Source organism: Pseudochaenichthys georgianus, chromosome 21 (assembly GCF_902827115.2).
Source record: "Pseudochaenichthys georgianus chromosome 21, fPseGeo1.2, whole genome shotgun sequence".
Classification (NCBI taxonomy): Eukaryota; Metazoa; Chordata; class Actinopteri; order Perciformes; family Channichthyidae; genus Pseudochaenichthys; species Pseudochaenichthys georgianus.
The window spans coordinates 19,679,067-19,693,472 of NC_047523.1; the positions used below are offsets into that span (position 1 = coordinate 19,679,067).

Here is a 14,406-nt window from a genome sequence, read left to right on the forward strand (position 1 = left end):
ACACACTACAGGAAAGGGAAAGACCAAGAATACAAAATAAGGCCCCTTTAATGCCGTTTCAGTGACTGCTTTTTCTTTCAGACATCTGGATCCATCTTTTGATTTATTTACTAACTACATGTATGTAGAGTATTTCCGAGAATCAAATCAACTTTATCATCTTGGGGAACTTCCATCTGTGTCCGGTAATCACATTTTAAAGCAATTTTACTTTCTAGGATTGTGTAATTGGAAAGCAAAATAGTTGGCAAACCCCAAAAGCCCCTGAGTTAACTTTTTACAGTAATGCCAAGAAGCAGTATCCCATCCTCTGATCAGCAGATTGAGCTCTGGGAGACTGACACTATAGAGTCGCTCAGGCAACTGAAAATCATTTAAGAAGTTAATATTCTTTCAATAGTGGTGCACAATAAAGATATATTCTATTCTATAAACAGATTGCTGCTCGATTTAACTTGAGCAAGATTCAAGATTGTTTCATTCATGATGTGGAAATGAATTGGAACCAGTGGACTGGAAGAAATCTGAAAAAGAAATGTGGAAATCGTTTGTAGTTTCTACTTCTTCAAAGAAAAAAACAGAAATGCTCTCCAACCTGTACCTGAAGAAACTTTATTCATTATAAAAGCCATAAACCCTTTACAGAGTCACTTTACAATGACTAAAACAAATTCAGAAGAGTGTACATACACCTTTGTTCAAAAAGTGTGGACATTATCTAAGCATGGAACTGCCAAGAAACATTGTCGAAATCGGCTAAGACTTTGTTTCCGCTCACAATGGACTGTTGAAAAGGTAGAGGAAAGTATGACATACAAGATGAATTGTACATGTCAGATGCATGCAGGAATAAAAACTATTTAGTATTTTGTTTTGGCAATGAGGAACAAAGAGGCCAGAGAATGAGAAAAGACAAAAACCTGATATGTCCCTGTCACCCTCATGAAGCTGGCCAACTGTATTTGTTTTAGAGTAGGGGCACAAGAGAAAACATCTCCTGGATCACAGTTTAATTTGAGCAAACACTTCCATCATTTTAATGCTGTCGTGTGTGTGAGCGAGGCAGCTAGAAATAACATATGAGTGTAACTGCACAGCAGCTGAAAGAGAGGAGCGACTGCGGAACAGAGCGTCCAACAATCACTGTTTGAACCCCATGTCCATTATAAGATACACAACCAGATCAACCCAGAATTACAAAAGAAAAACTAATATGATTACCCAAAAGCATCAACCAATTAAAAAAACTCAATAAGCCAGTCTCCCATTAGTCCTATATTGTGTTTGATTACATTTTCACACACAATCCCTACAGCATTTCTTCTTCAGTGGTGCTAATTAAATGCTCGCCCTCGGATTAACCCGCCTCAGCGCCTCATGCATTATGTGGAAGTAAAGTGAAGGCCTTACCCTAATCTGTTATACATGTTACATGCATACGAGTTACATCATCTCCAGTAACTACAGTAGCGTACCTAAGGGTTTTAAAACATGATGGTTAATAAGCTAGCTGCTACATTTGTTTGGAGACAGTGACCGGTTGTCGATGTCGCTTTTTTCTCCTGCGTGGTAAAGTAACCGTGTCTCATTTCTGATATTTCACCCACATAACAATGACAAACATGTAGAGGAGGATAGTCTGCCTCAGAGGAAGGGAATCCTTTAAATGCTTTAAAAAGGAACAATATAAGTTCCATCTGGTTACCGACAACCCTCAAGCTCTTTTTTTAATTACCAGGTATTACTCATTAAAACTTGCATTCATCTCCAGCCGCATAAAAGCTGATCATATGACTAAAGACCAAAACAGCAGATGGGTCGAGCCAGCTCCACGGTCTCAGACACTGTAGCCCTTTTAAAGACAGCGATGGGAGGTAAACAGCGTGGGTGGATGAAAGCTCTTTACATGTATTATTGGTACACCTTCCAGTGTCATAATAAATATTATTTTCGCATAAATAGATCAGATGTTCTGCCTTAAGGCGACCTGCTGTAGAAAGTGTGGATATGTGTAGGTTAATATACATGTTTGTCTTAAAGGGACAGTTAATAATTTAAAATACATGTTTTTCTCTTACCTTTAGTGCTATTTATTTATCAATTTAGTCTGTTAGGCTGAGGTAACTCATGTTATCAGCCGAGGAGAACACAATGTTCCTTGGCTTGGTGATGCAGTATAAAGGAAGTAGTTCCTACGTAAACTGTTCACAAAAAGGTCTGTGGGTTACCTTTCACAAGTCACATTTAGCTCCGTCTTACTCGAAAGACGGCAGACATTTCTACGGCCGATATCTCCAACAACTTATAACTATCAAATCTAAATTGATAAAGCACTTCAGTTAAGATTTAAAAAATGTATTTTAGTGGAGAACTGTCCCTTTAATGTGTGTTGGTGAGCACCCTTTCTTACACCTGTAGCATTTCAACAATGACAAATCCAATGTGTCTGAAAGAGTCCGTATCACTCAGTATTAATGTGGCACAGGCCTATAGTGCGAACATTAACACAGAGAAGACCATTAGTCCACTCCCAGAGCTCGGAGCTGTCTCTCGATCTCGTCGTCGGAGATAGTGGCCTGTTTGGAGGAGGCGGCGCTCGGGAGGCTCCTTCCTGCAGCTGGAGCTCTCACCATCTGGAGAGAAAAAATCCCATTAGCAGGCAAACTTGATAACACACAAGGCTGGAGGATTGGCTGCTGTTGACAGCTGTGTGCCGAATGCCACTTCAGAGCCAAATGTAAACGACCGCCTCAGATTTGATCACAATTATTCTCAATTATAATGGAAAACTATGAACTCGACGTAACAATTTATACTGCAGGATTACTTTGCGATGTCCCTTTAAATAATTATAGCCCACCTCAGTTATAATGCAAGTGGGCGGCAGTTACACAAGCATTGTTTGATGCTGCATTCATTTGCATGAAGTATAGTGTAAAGAGGAAACAAAACCTTTTTCACGTTCTTTAATCTCTTCCTCTTTAATTTCTTCCCAGATTTGTTGGTGAATGGTCGAGTATTTTTATGATTAATAAGTTTAATACGAGTGATACAACAATCGTGCAATTATATGGATCTCATAATCTTATCATCAAATAAGATTTGTATTTGCCATTTTTCTGCACATGTAATTGTCGTACTAAAAGCAAAAAATACTATTGCATTCCTGTGAATATGACAAAACACAATAACTGCTTATTTTCTTATTATATGATATTCTCCCAAACTACCAGAGTTTATGAGTGTTCCTTTCAGCCCAAGGGTTTGTGTTTTATGATTTTGCTTTCTAAGAAGTGAGCATTCAGATTATTCTCTGCTCAGCCTTTATTGGGATGGAGCAGGACATTATAACCCCCCCCCCCTCAATTTAAATTCAAACACATTTTTGCATGTTTTTATGAATCCCGCCTGTTTGTTCTCTCCAGCTGTGGGCTTGTTTATGGGACAATGTGTGGGTGTGTACATTGTGTTATGAGAGGTAATAACTCATGGAGGCCCCCAGGGGGAGCCAGACCACACACACACACACACACACACACACACACACACACACACACACACACACACACACAACACACACACACACACACACACACACACACACACACACACACACACACACACACACACACACACACACACACACACACACACACACACACACACACACACACACACACACACACACACACACACACACACACACACACACACACACACACCAGAGCTGGAGGCGAGCCCCACCAAGTGGCAGCTGGGAAACATTTGAACAGTCGGGTAAAAGCCATGTGCAACACTTATTGTTCACTTCATTCTGCCGGGAGACCCTTTACATGTGGAAAGAGCCTTTACATTTTCTAAATGTTTCCTGAATAGTGATACAACTTAGATTAAAAAGAAATAAAAAGGGAGCTAAAGTGTTTTCAAACAGAAGGAACATTAAGGTATGTCGCATTATGTAAAAGGCACAGAGACCACTGTACACAAATGGACTCCAGACTGAGACATAATCAAATCACTTCTGCTTAAGCCTCTTCACAAAGCTCACAGTATGTGTATCTCATCTCTGACCGAGTGCTGGACATCTGCACTTTGAGAAAACAGGTTGGTTGAGTCAGTGATCTCTGAATCGCCTTCTTAAAAAAAACTTCAATCAGAGAGGCTTTCACCTGTCTCTTTATTGCCTTTATCTTTTATTTCCCTTCTTTTACCATTTTTGACAGTTTGTTTTTATTCACCACATTATCTTTTTACATTTGTATTATAAAAGTCCAGTGGTATATTGTCTATCTTTCTCTCATTATGGATGTCTTACCTTTCCTGAGATCTCGATGCCGATCTCGTCCAGGACCTGGTTGACAATATCCTGAGACTCCTCTTCATCCCCAGAATCATCAAAGATCTCGTCCAAAGTGTCGTTGACTGGAGAGAAAGCGACAAAAAAGGTTAAGTTAATCAAAAGCATACATTTTCAGTCACAGTTTGGACTTTAGAGTAAGATAGCTTAAACTCCAACTGGTAATATACCATGTGTGGATGAAACGGAAAACCCTCTCTATGTACCGTCATATTTCATATTTCTCTTCCCCTCACGCGTCACTCTGTGCAGCGTTCACATACATCCAGACAATCTGGTTTTGGTAAGCCTGTAAATACCAGAGCTCTTTGTGTGTGTGTGTGTGTGTGTGTGTGTGTGTGTGTGTGTGTGTGTGTGTGTGTGTGTGTGTGTGTGTGTGTGTGTGTGTGTGTGTGTGTGTGTGTGTGTGTGTGTGTGTGTGTGTGTGTGTGTGTGTGTGTGTGTGTGTGTGTGTGTGTGTGTGTGTGTGTGTGTGTGTGTGTGTGTGTGTGTGTGTGTGTGTGTGTGTGTGTGTGTGTGTGTGTGTGTGTGTGTGTGTGTTCTTACTCATGTCTTCAGTCATGTCCATCTTCATGTTCTCCTTCTGGAAGTCTTGCATGGTCTTCAGGGTCTTCTGTGGATCCATCTTCTTGTTCACTGCTTGCATTGTCTGCACATATGATGAGAAAGAAAGTTAAATAATACATCTTGGAGGAGAAGCTTTTGAGTAAAGAAACAAAACAGTAGTAACCTAATTTAAAGTGGACCTATCATGCTATATTTGAAAGATATATTGTAGGGCCATACCTATACAAACCATGTCTGTGAAGTTTTTTGCTTAAAATACCAAACAGATCACCCATTGTAGCCATGCCTCATACTGCTCATACCCCTCTTTTGCAGCCCTGTTAGAGAAACGCGGATTTTGGGACCTTAGCTTGAAAAGAAAAAAGGAGGCGGAGCTAATGCATGATCAGAATTCTACCGGAGATAAAGTTAAATTCGGTTGTGATAAAACGCCATCCTGTTTAAACCACGTCAAGGATTATTTCTGAAACCGTATGGAGCTCAAATGCTTTTTCTCTTGCGGGTTTATCACAAGGTGTGTTCTTTTTTTAATTCCTGCTTTTAAAACGCATGTGCTCTTCAGTTCAGGTTAGCTCTGAGTGTTAGCGAGGCTTGCTAATGTAAACAAAGACGAGATTATGTCCAAAACACGTCAGGCATTGTTTCTGATAGCAACTTTCTGTGGGTCCGCCGACGTCAGTTCGGATGGACACGTCAGTTCGGATGGAAATCTGTATCCGCTCGTTGTACACCCATTTTTAAAAGATTTGGGTGCGGAGGAAAAGAGAGAGGGTTTTATTTTCTGACGCTGCGTGAGTTCCACGACACACCGGGGACACATATTTATGTATAAAAGACATCACAAAGTGCATTTTGCATGATCGGTCCCCTTTAAAGTAGAAAGATGGTAAAATATATGCATTTTTTTAAAAATACAGCTAGAATTTAATTTAAATGTACATGTTCGTCACATAAAGAGACGTTAACTCTTACAAAAATAATCACGGTAAATTGCCTTCCATATTACAGAGAAGGCATTTTCCCAAGGAGTGGATTTAAGATGATTTCAGCTATTTTTACAAATCAGTGCTTCCCAATTAATTTGGTGGAAAATGGCCTTTGGAAGACTTGCACTGCATTCATTATTAGCAAGTTAGAATAACATAGGACACTGAAAAACAAAACACAGGCTGACTCTAAATTATGCATCTCCTTCCTTCCTGTGAAAGATCAGCACACATGTTCACAGCTGAACCTGAAACAACAGGTTCACTTGTCCCTGTGTTCACTGCTTCACAACATGCTCACCCAAAGCTGTGTGAGGAGGAAGTGCTGCACAAATCTGTGTATGAACAAACTTTGTGTATGCCTGACATACAACAATTCACACTTTTTCCCTCTTCTTCTGAAAATGCGACACACTACAGCACACTCCATTAATCTGAAGCCTAATTATGTTTGACCTGTGTATGTTTGCGCAGTCTGACTCTGTTCAGCTTTAGGCCAATTACCACCTTTCACACCTCATTAGCAGGCAGACTCTCAACATGAACAGATCCCGCATTAATACTTTAAACACTTGAATATTAAACACTGAAACTGGTTCATATGCAAAACAAAAACACTGTTAACTTTCCTGAGTTTGATTTGATATGTTAAAGATCTCCTATCATGCTATTTTTAGGCATATATTATGGGTCTCAGATATATACAAATATATAGAAAACATGTCTATGATGTGTTTTGCTCAAAACACTAAACAGATCACCCATTCTAGCCATGCCTCATACCCCTCTATTTCAGCCCCGTTAGAAAAGTGCTTATTCTGGGCCCTTAGCTTGAAAAAAGAGGAGGTGGAGCTTATGCCTGCTCAGAATTATAAATGCTGCCGTGATTAAATGCCATATCATGTTCCAAACCACATCAAGGATTATGTCTGAAACAGTATGGAGCTCAAATGCTTTCTCTCTTGCCAGTTTATCACAAGGTGAGTTCCTTTTTTTATTTCCTGCTTTTTTTACACATGTGCTCTCTCCAGTACTGGTTTGCTCTGAGTGTTAGCGATGCTTGCTAATGTCAACAAAGACCATATTACGTCCAAAACCTGTCGGGCATTGATTCCGATAGCAAACTTTCTGATAGGGCCGTTGGTCCACATTTCCGATATTACGTCATATCGGACGCAAATCTGGATCAGCTCCGTTGTACCCCCGTTTTTAGAGATTTGGGTACGGAGGAAAAGAGAGAGGGTTTTATTTTCTGACACTGCGTGAGTTCCCTGACACACCGGGGACACATAGTTATGTAAAAAATACATCAAAAAGTCTCAAAGACCGTTAAAGTGTTTAATATTTTAACCTAAAACAAGCTGGATTGGAGGAGAGAGTCTTACCTTGGCTGTGGAGGCCATGGCGCCGGCCATCTTCATTTGTGAGTTCATGACCTTGGTCTGCGTGGACATGGAGGTGACCTTGGAGCTGACGGCGTACGTGCGGTTCTTCTGCTTCCTCAGCTGCACCAGCTGCTTGGCCAGGATCTTACACGCCTCCTTGTTTCCACTCTTTGCCATTTTCCTGATTTCAGCCTCCTTAAAAGGGGGGAAGAGGAGAATAGAGGGCCAATGTTAGTATGTACAATGTCAGTAGGCACTAGGGCGGTACACTTTGGAAAAAAGTTATTAAATGCAATTATTATAACTGATATTGCAATTGCGAATTGACTCACGGTAATGGAGGGATAAATTATTTTTGAATCGTAATTCTCATTGTCCCTTTTTTTATAATTATGGTGTGACTCAAAATGTTTTTTCAACACATATTTAGCTTTTCCCAAATGTTGAGCTTCCTGCGATTTCATTATGGAACAATCCATGCTGAGATTTCGATAACATTTTGATAATTAATTATTAATAATTGTGCAGGCATATTAAATACATTTAGCACATTAGTGTGAGTATGCACAAACCATGTATAGTAAGAAATTCTAACAATGGAGTCCATGTTTAATATGACAGAGTGGTATTGTCTGACAGAAAGAGAAACTCCAAATTCTAATTCAACAATATTGTAATTTCTGGAACAAATCCATTGAGGCTCCACTGAGAGCCCTAGCGTCTCCTGGTTGTGGGCAAGTACCGTAAGTCATCTGCCTAACATTAAACATTATATTTCATTATTAGGATTTCAGGCTCCCCATTTTGCAGATTAGCTATAGCGGAGCAAATACGCTGCTCTTCAAAGTCATGTTTTATAACGGTCATATTGTCAATGAGCACCAGCAGTTTTCCATTCGTTTCAGCAATAGGATATCCTTAACCATGACAAAAGCCACATTAAAAAGAGCAACAAAAACAAGATCAAGAATTCAAATAAGTTATTTTCGTGGCCTGTAACAGTTACATCAATATCAGTGATATGTGCTCTTAAAGTCAGAAACACTTGCATTTTGAGTTGTAGCACTCTTTGGGAGAGACGTGTTCATGCTAACTAATATGTTTGGACTAAGACCATTGGTATACCATGTAAGCATTTTGAAAATGAGCATAGCTGCCCATGAAGATCTTGGTGACTCAAGACAGAATAATCAGTAACCTTGTCGAATGCAACTGACCCATGAGACCAGTGTCTGAGCCATGGAGGGCATGGAGGGCTCTGAATGGGAATCCACACAGACCCGATTTTTTTAAGTAACATTAAATGGCCATTACCCCTTTCACCAGCTTAAGTGACATACCATAACCCTAAAAGATCAAGGGGGCTTTTGAAGAGTAAATTAAATTGTGAAATAATTATGTAAATCTGTTCTGAGTGCTGTAGCTAACCTTATAATCTGCTCAGTGCTACCATGCTTTCCCCTAGCTTTACAAGTAGCCTACTGGTGCATACATACACACTGTATGCATTGAAAACAAATAACAGAAATGTATCCACAATGCTCCCGAGAGGCCAGTGTGTTTGCAAATATACACATAGTAAATAAAGTCATCTGGATCAAGCCTTACACGGTGGCAAGCAAATACGTGCTTTTTGCTTTGGTAAACACTGAAGCCCACAGGGATGCTGTGTGTGGGCACGAGTGTGTGTGAGGCTCCCCGGAGACAGGAGAGGAGCTGCAGGTTACAGTGAGCTAGCCAGGCCTCCGAGCACTGCTACAGTACAGCATGTGTTGTTTATTTTACATGTGAGCTAAAAGCATCTCAGGAAACAATAATCAATTATTAATGTTGGATGAAGAAACAGACGTACTGTCTCTGTTTCTCTCTCACACACACAGACAGGTTCATTAGGTTAAGTCTGTATTTTGGATGCATGTGTGAGCAGAACAAAATAATAATTATGCCATGGAGAATAAAGCTGTCGTCCTGTGTGAGTAAAATAAGGCACACCGTGACAATAATAATGTCAACTGCACTGTCATGTGAAATACTATGAATGCTTTAGTAGGGAGAAGATAGAGATGTGAAACGTATAATGTCTTATTTACTGCCTGCTCAGAGCAGGAGGGGGGGGGGGGGGGGGGGGTGATGGATAGACAGCGCTCCCCCAGACATGGAGGAATGCAGCTCACTAATGTGAAGCCGTTAGTAGACTTTACCCGGTAGCAACTGAGAGTCTTTTTGTTTAAACAAAGATTTTCCCAAACAACAGATGGACAATGTGTTGCAACAGCAGCTTCAGTACAACTATCTGCTTTCCTGTATGTGTGTTGCAAGATGCCACATTTCATACATTTAAATGGTCTTAAAGTACCTCTACAACACTTTTTTTTTTTAAACGTAGATCCTTATATTAAACCGCATTACTCAAACACTACATAGAAAATCAAGAATTTGACAAAAATTGAACTAATTATACATTTTGGGGGCATAACTTCTGTCCTGTGCCATTTTCATTTGTGCTTAAATTCACAATTGAAGCAGCAGACATTATCATTGAGCTAAACTGCTGATATAAGTCATTTCCATTTCTTAGCAAAATGATCTTTTATTCAAAATGTGAAACAAAGCTTAAAAAACTAATTAGCAGAAAGCATTAATGAGGAATAAAGAATGCGGTTCCCCGGGGAGGTCATTATGTCCTGTATGATATTTACTTAATGCAACAGAGGGGAAAGGCTGCTTTCATCTTTCAGGGAGGGGAAATGTTACGTTCGCCTGTGAATATAGCCTTGTCGTGTAATGGCGGGAGTGTGCATGTGATATGAGAGAGAGTAGTGTGACTTGCCTGAAGCAAATCCACCACACCAGATCATTTTTGTCAATCCATTTAGAGCCATTAGCCAATCAGGTTTAACGGTAGGAAGTACATGTTATAAGGATCTCTATGTGTGTGTTGGGACAGAGAGGGGTTTTAATAAAGCATTGATGCAATATGTAGTAATATATGGAACATATCTTGTAGAGGAATGTTTGTCCCCAAGACTTAAGCGTTGTGTATGTGTATGTGTATGTGTATGTGTGTGTGTGTGTGCGTGTGTGTGTGTGTGTGGTCCCACCATTTGTTTCTCTTGTTTCTCCAGCGCTGATCGGTCCCTGGTGATCTGTCTCTGGGTGCCGCGCAGCTCCTTAGACTGCTCCTTGATTACGTCTTTGGAGAGAGAAAGATGAAGGCAAGGTCAGTTCAGACTTTGTCAAAGCAGACAATATCTTAAACAATTATAACACGATTACATTTCATATTTCCAAAGACCTACACACACTTCAATACCGCAATTTGGGGTTCAGTTTCTTGCCAACGGACACTTCACTGCAGGGGATTGAACCCGCTGATTAGTAAAGACACATTTACCCCATGAGCCACAGCCAACCACACCAAAATGACTCAATATCTGAATTTATATCATCGAATACAATGACCAGATTCACTTTTGCGCTTTTAAAATATGAACAACCCCCCAGAAATTGTATTCTAACAGTAAAGTCGAGCAGAAAAAACGTTATCTTAGTCAAAAAATATGTCCTGTTGTCCCCCTCCCAAAAAATCTCCAAATCTGGCATCACTTTTGAGTTTTATAGCCTACTGATCAGAACGTACAAGAATGTGGAGAATTAAATGAATGTTTCTATGCTGTTTAATTCTGGACAGCCTTCTACCATTTCTTCTTTATTACCCTCAGTGCCGTGTAGAGGAAGTGGTAAAAAATGAAATTGTAAGATGATTGATGTCAAAATGAACAAAGACAAAGTGTTTAATTCAAAGAATGCAGGTAGGAAGGGTGGGTCTAGGACGGCTGCATGGCTTTGGAAGATATATGAAGCATTTATTTAGGGAGCTCAATTGTGATCATGAGCATGTCTGTGTCCCCACATGCACGCGAAACACCTCACAACAAGCAACGCGTTGAGATAGCATACTGACACAGCTCAATGTGGAAGTGCTCACACCACAATATTAAGTGAGCTGTAACCCACCCACACTAAGTGACATCATGTGAGGCCATGTATGACGCTGAAGTCACACGTTAATCCTGAACTTCTGAGTCAGAGGGACAACCCAAGTCACACACACACACACCTTCAGGAACTCAGGAAAGGAAACTAATTCAGCTCTGGCTGTACACAGATAATACAGAAATAAAAACACAGAAATAGGCTGCCTATAACCTAAGAAAAAAAATGACATCTTCAATTCTGATTAAGTTGCCTACAGCACAACAGACATCTTTTTTGCAACTTTTTTTTATTTGAATCGTTATGAAACTTACAAGAGGAGGAATCCCTCTGCTAGGACAAACATGTCAATATTAAAATGTAAATTAAATCATTAAATTAAAAGTAATCTGGGACATCAATAAAAAAAACTTATAACAATCAATTCAGCTTCATATTCATAAGTTGCAATATGTTATGAAGGAAATAATGAGTTTTTGGAAGAAGTAAACTACTGCAGAAGAATGCTTATTCTTTGTGAAAAGTTCAGCAATCATGAAGTTAGTCGAGACACGTGAGCGCGTTGGACCACTTGTGGGAACGAAGCGTGTCTACGTACACAGTGACGTGCCGCCAACGTCTCAAAGTGGGAGGGATATCGTCCTACAAATATGTGGGATCCAACCCCCCCCCTTCATTCGCCAAATAACCAGAAACCACTTCAGCCACCTTACCCAGGGCAACATCTGGGGGGGGAAACTGTGCCCAGAGAGCGAGAGATGAGAGAAATTAAGAATGCGAGATGGAGACTGCAGAGAAGACCAGACAACGGCAGGGCATGAGGTGGAGGTAACACAGAGGCACAGTAAGTACAGTATGCAGAGGATCGGTATTGGTGAAACTGGAATGACAAGGATGGGAGGGGTGGGAAGGCGGTGCTGAGAAGAGATTTGCCTCAACCAACAGAGCACAGTTTTTAAAGATAAAGACAATTTCCATTGATATTTTTACAAACAAATTATTTTTGATAAAGTTAACTTTAATCTGAAATCCAGCCCAGCTATGAGTCAATATATTCAGTATCTGAAAAAGAATAATTTATTCATTACATTTGATTAAAGAGGGCTCTTTTCCATTGTGACCTTGTGAGGCTGCTTATTGAGCCTGGAGACAAATTAATATTTTTTTTAATATTTTGAAATATGGATTCATTATATTTTGCTTTTTATGATTTACTTATTTATAGAATATATGCTTTTTTCACTGATGTTTCCTATTACTGCACCGTCCCCCTTGCTGTTGTAAAAGTGCAAATGTCTGCTTCTGTTTGAACTTTTAAAGGATTATTTTATCTAAATGTGACCCAACTTGTAAAGGGTTATCTTATCTAAAAGTGACCACGTCAGACTATAAATGAACAGCATGATATGATGTCATATTTTTGCAGCATTCTCCTAACAGTAGATCATTGCATGATGTCTTAATACTAGTTGAACATTACATTTTTACATTTGTATGTGTTTTTATATATATATATGTTTCTAGTTATTGTGCTTTTTATCATGTTTTTAAATATTGTTTTTATTATTGTACTCCCATTGTGTTATTTAATATTGTAGTTATTGCCTGTACAGCACTTTGGTCAACTGAAGTTTGTTTTAAATGTGTTCTATAAATAAATAAATATTGAGATTGTCTGTGTGCCACAGTTTTAGTTGTTTTTACAGCACAGCAAGGCAGATTATGTGTCGAACTCAAATTGACAGTAATATCTTCCTGAGGAGAAAAAGGAAGTGAGACAGTAGAAGTGATTTAGAGAAGCTCTTGGACAATTTTAAATACATTAAAACCGATAATAGAATTCAAAAGTATTTTTGAAAATGCGTTTTAGATGCGTAAATCTATTTAAAAGTGTGTATTCAACCTTTTGACACAGATTTGTATTTTGTTTCCGGTTCCTGTGCAGATAAACAAATGACTTAACCTTAGCTTTCGTGTAGCAACACAGACAAACATCTTATTCCTACAGATTTAGCAGATAGCTAACGATTGGATTAGTTAGTAGAAACTAACCTAAACGACCATTGTGTGTAACGACAGTGTTGTTCAAAGCTTCAGTGTTATTAACCGAGCCATTTATGTTAAAAAATAGCATGTTCAACTGAGCTAACATTACATAAATGTTGGCGGCGTTTAAACGCTGGTTTGAGGCTTCAGTCAGCAGTGTGACTCAGAACAGGTTGAACAAGTTAAATGAGAACAGAACAACACAGCAGTCTGTACAGCCAGGCTAAAAACAAGTTAGCTAGCTTCCACACTCAGCAAACTTACCGTCCACGGTCTTCTTCTTGAAAAGGGAAGCCATGTTGCTGCTTTGTTTCAACCTAAATATCAAAATACTAGTCTTGTACTGTTGTACAATGTGATTCCTATCTTTAACACCGCCGTCACACCGGGGCGGTGGATCTGTTTAGCTGCCTCGGTTTCCTGGTTCACTTTCTGTTGAGTTCCTCCCTCAGCTGACTGACTCAAGGGCTCCACTGACGTCACGGCGGGACTCTCATGCCGCCTTCACTTGTGCCTCGTTAAATGCCCAATCGTGATCAGAAAAGTGTCTTATTCTTCAAAATGTGACAATTAATTTAACAAATGTAAACACGGTGCTATCACCACTTTAAGTTTGAATAGACTGTAAGATCACGAGTGTCTCGATTACACAAGAATATTACCTGAACGCCAACAACGTGAATTGTTGCACCTAGATATCTATGTGTCCATGTACAGAGGTTGAATATGTAAATAAAGACAATGGTAGCCCTACTGTCATAAATGAATATCCCCTAAAACAACCAAAACTAAATGTTTAATGTTTTGTATAGAATGTGTTTAATTTAAAGCGTATGGACCAGTCTCTTGATATGTTCATTTGAAATAGAGTGGCAATATTCCCTGTAGTACATGAAGGCAGCTTCGAGGCAAAGGGATTGATAATAAAGTGTTCATTGGCAACAAAGACATTTCCTATTACAGCTTAATGATAAGGCATGGCAAGCAATTTAAGTAATATTGAGTTTGCATATAATTTATATTTTACATTCACAGGATACTTAATCCAACTGATGTCTTAATTGGTTCA

General features: G+C 39.4%; 1 protein-coding gene across 1 annotated transcript; it reads right to left on the bottom strand.

Annotated features, from left to right (window-relative positions):
• Positions 1-591: 591 nt before the first annotated feature.
• chmp2ba (charged multivesicular body protein 2Ba) lies at positions 592-13,812 on the bottom strand. The gene is made up of 6 exons (XM_034110016.2): positions 13,602-13,812; positions 10,397-10,488; positions 7,296-7,490; positions 4,904-5,006; positions 4,316-4,422; positions 592-2,633 (listed from the first exon to the last, which is right to left on the bottom strand). Exons 1-6 carry the CDS (start codon positions 13,633-13,635, stop codon positions 2,520-2,522), a joined length of 645 nt encoding a protein of 214 aa, XP_033965907.1. The 5' UTR covers positions 13,636-13,812; the 3' UTR covers positions 592-2,519.
• Positions 13,813-14,406: the final 594 nt, after the last annotated feature.

Bases quoted from the DNA above. Each gene is read 5' to 3' on its own strand.
- chmp2ba (XM_034110016.2), bottom strand. From the start codon at position 13,635: ATGGCTTCCCTTTTCAAGAAGAAGACCGTGGACG. The intron at 10,489-13,601 runs GTAAGTTTGCTG...CTCTCTCCAAAG, and splicing joins CAAGAAGAAGACCGTGGACG to ACGTAATCAAGGAGCAGTCT. The intron at 2,634-4,315 runs GTAAGACATCCA...TTTTCTCTCCAG, and splicing joins GCATCGAGATCTCAGGAAAG to ATGGTGAGAGCTCCAGCTGC.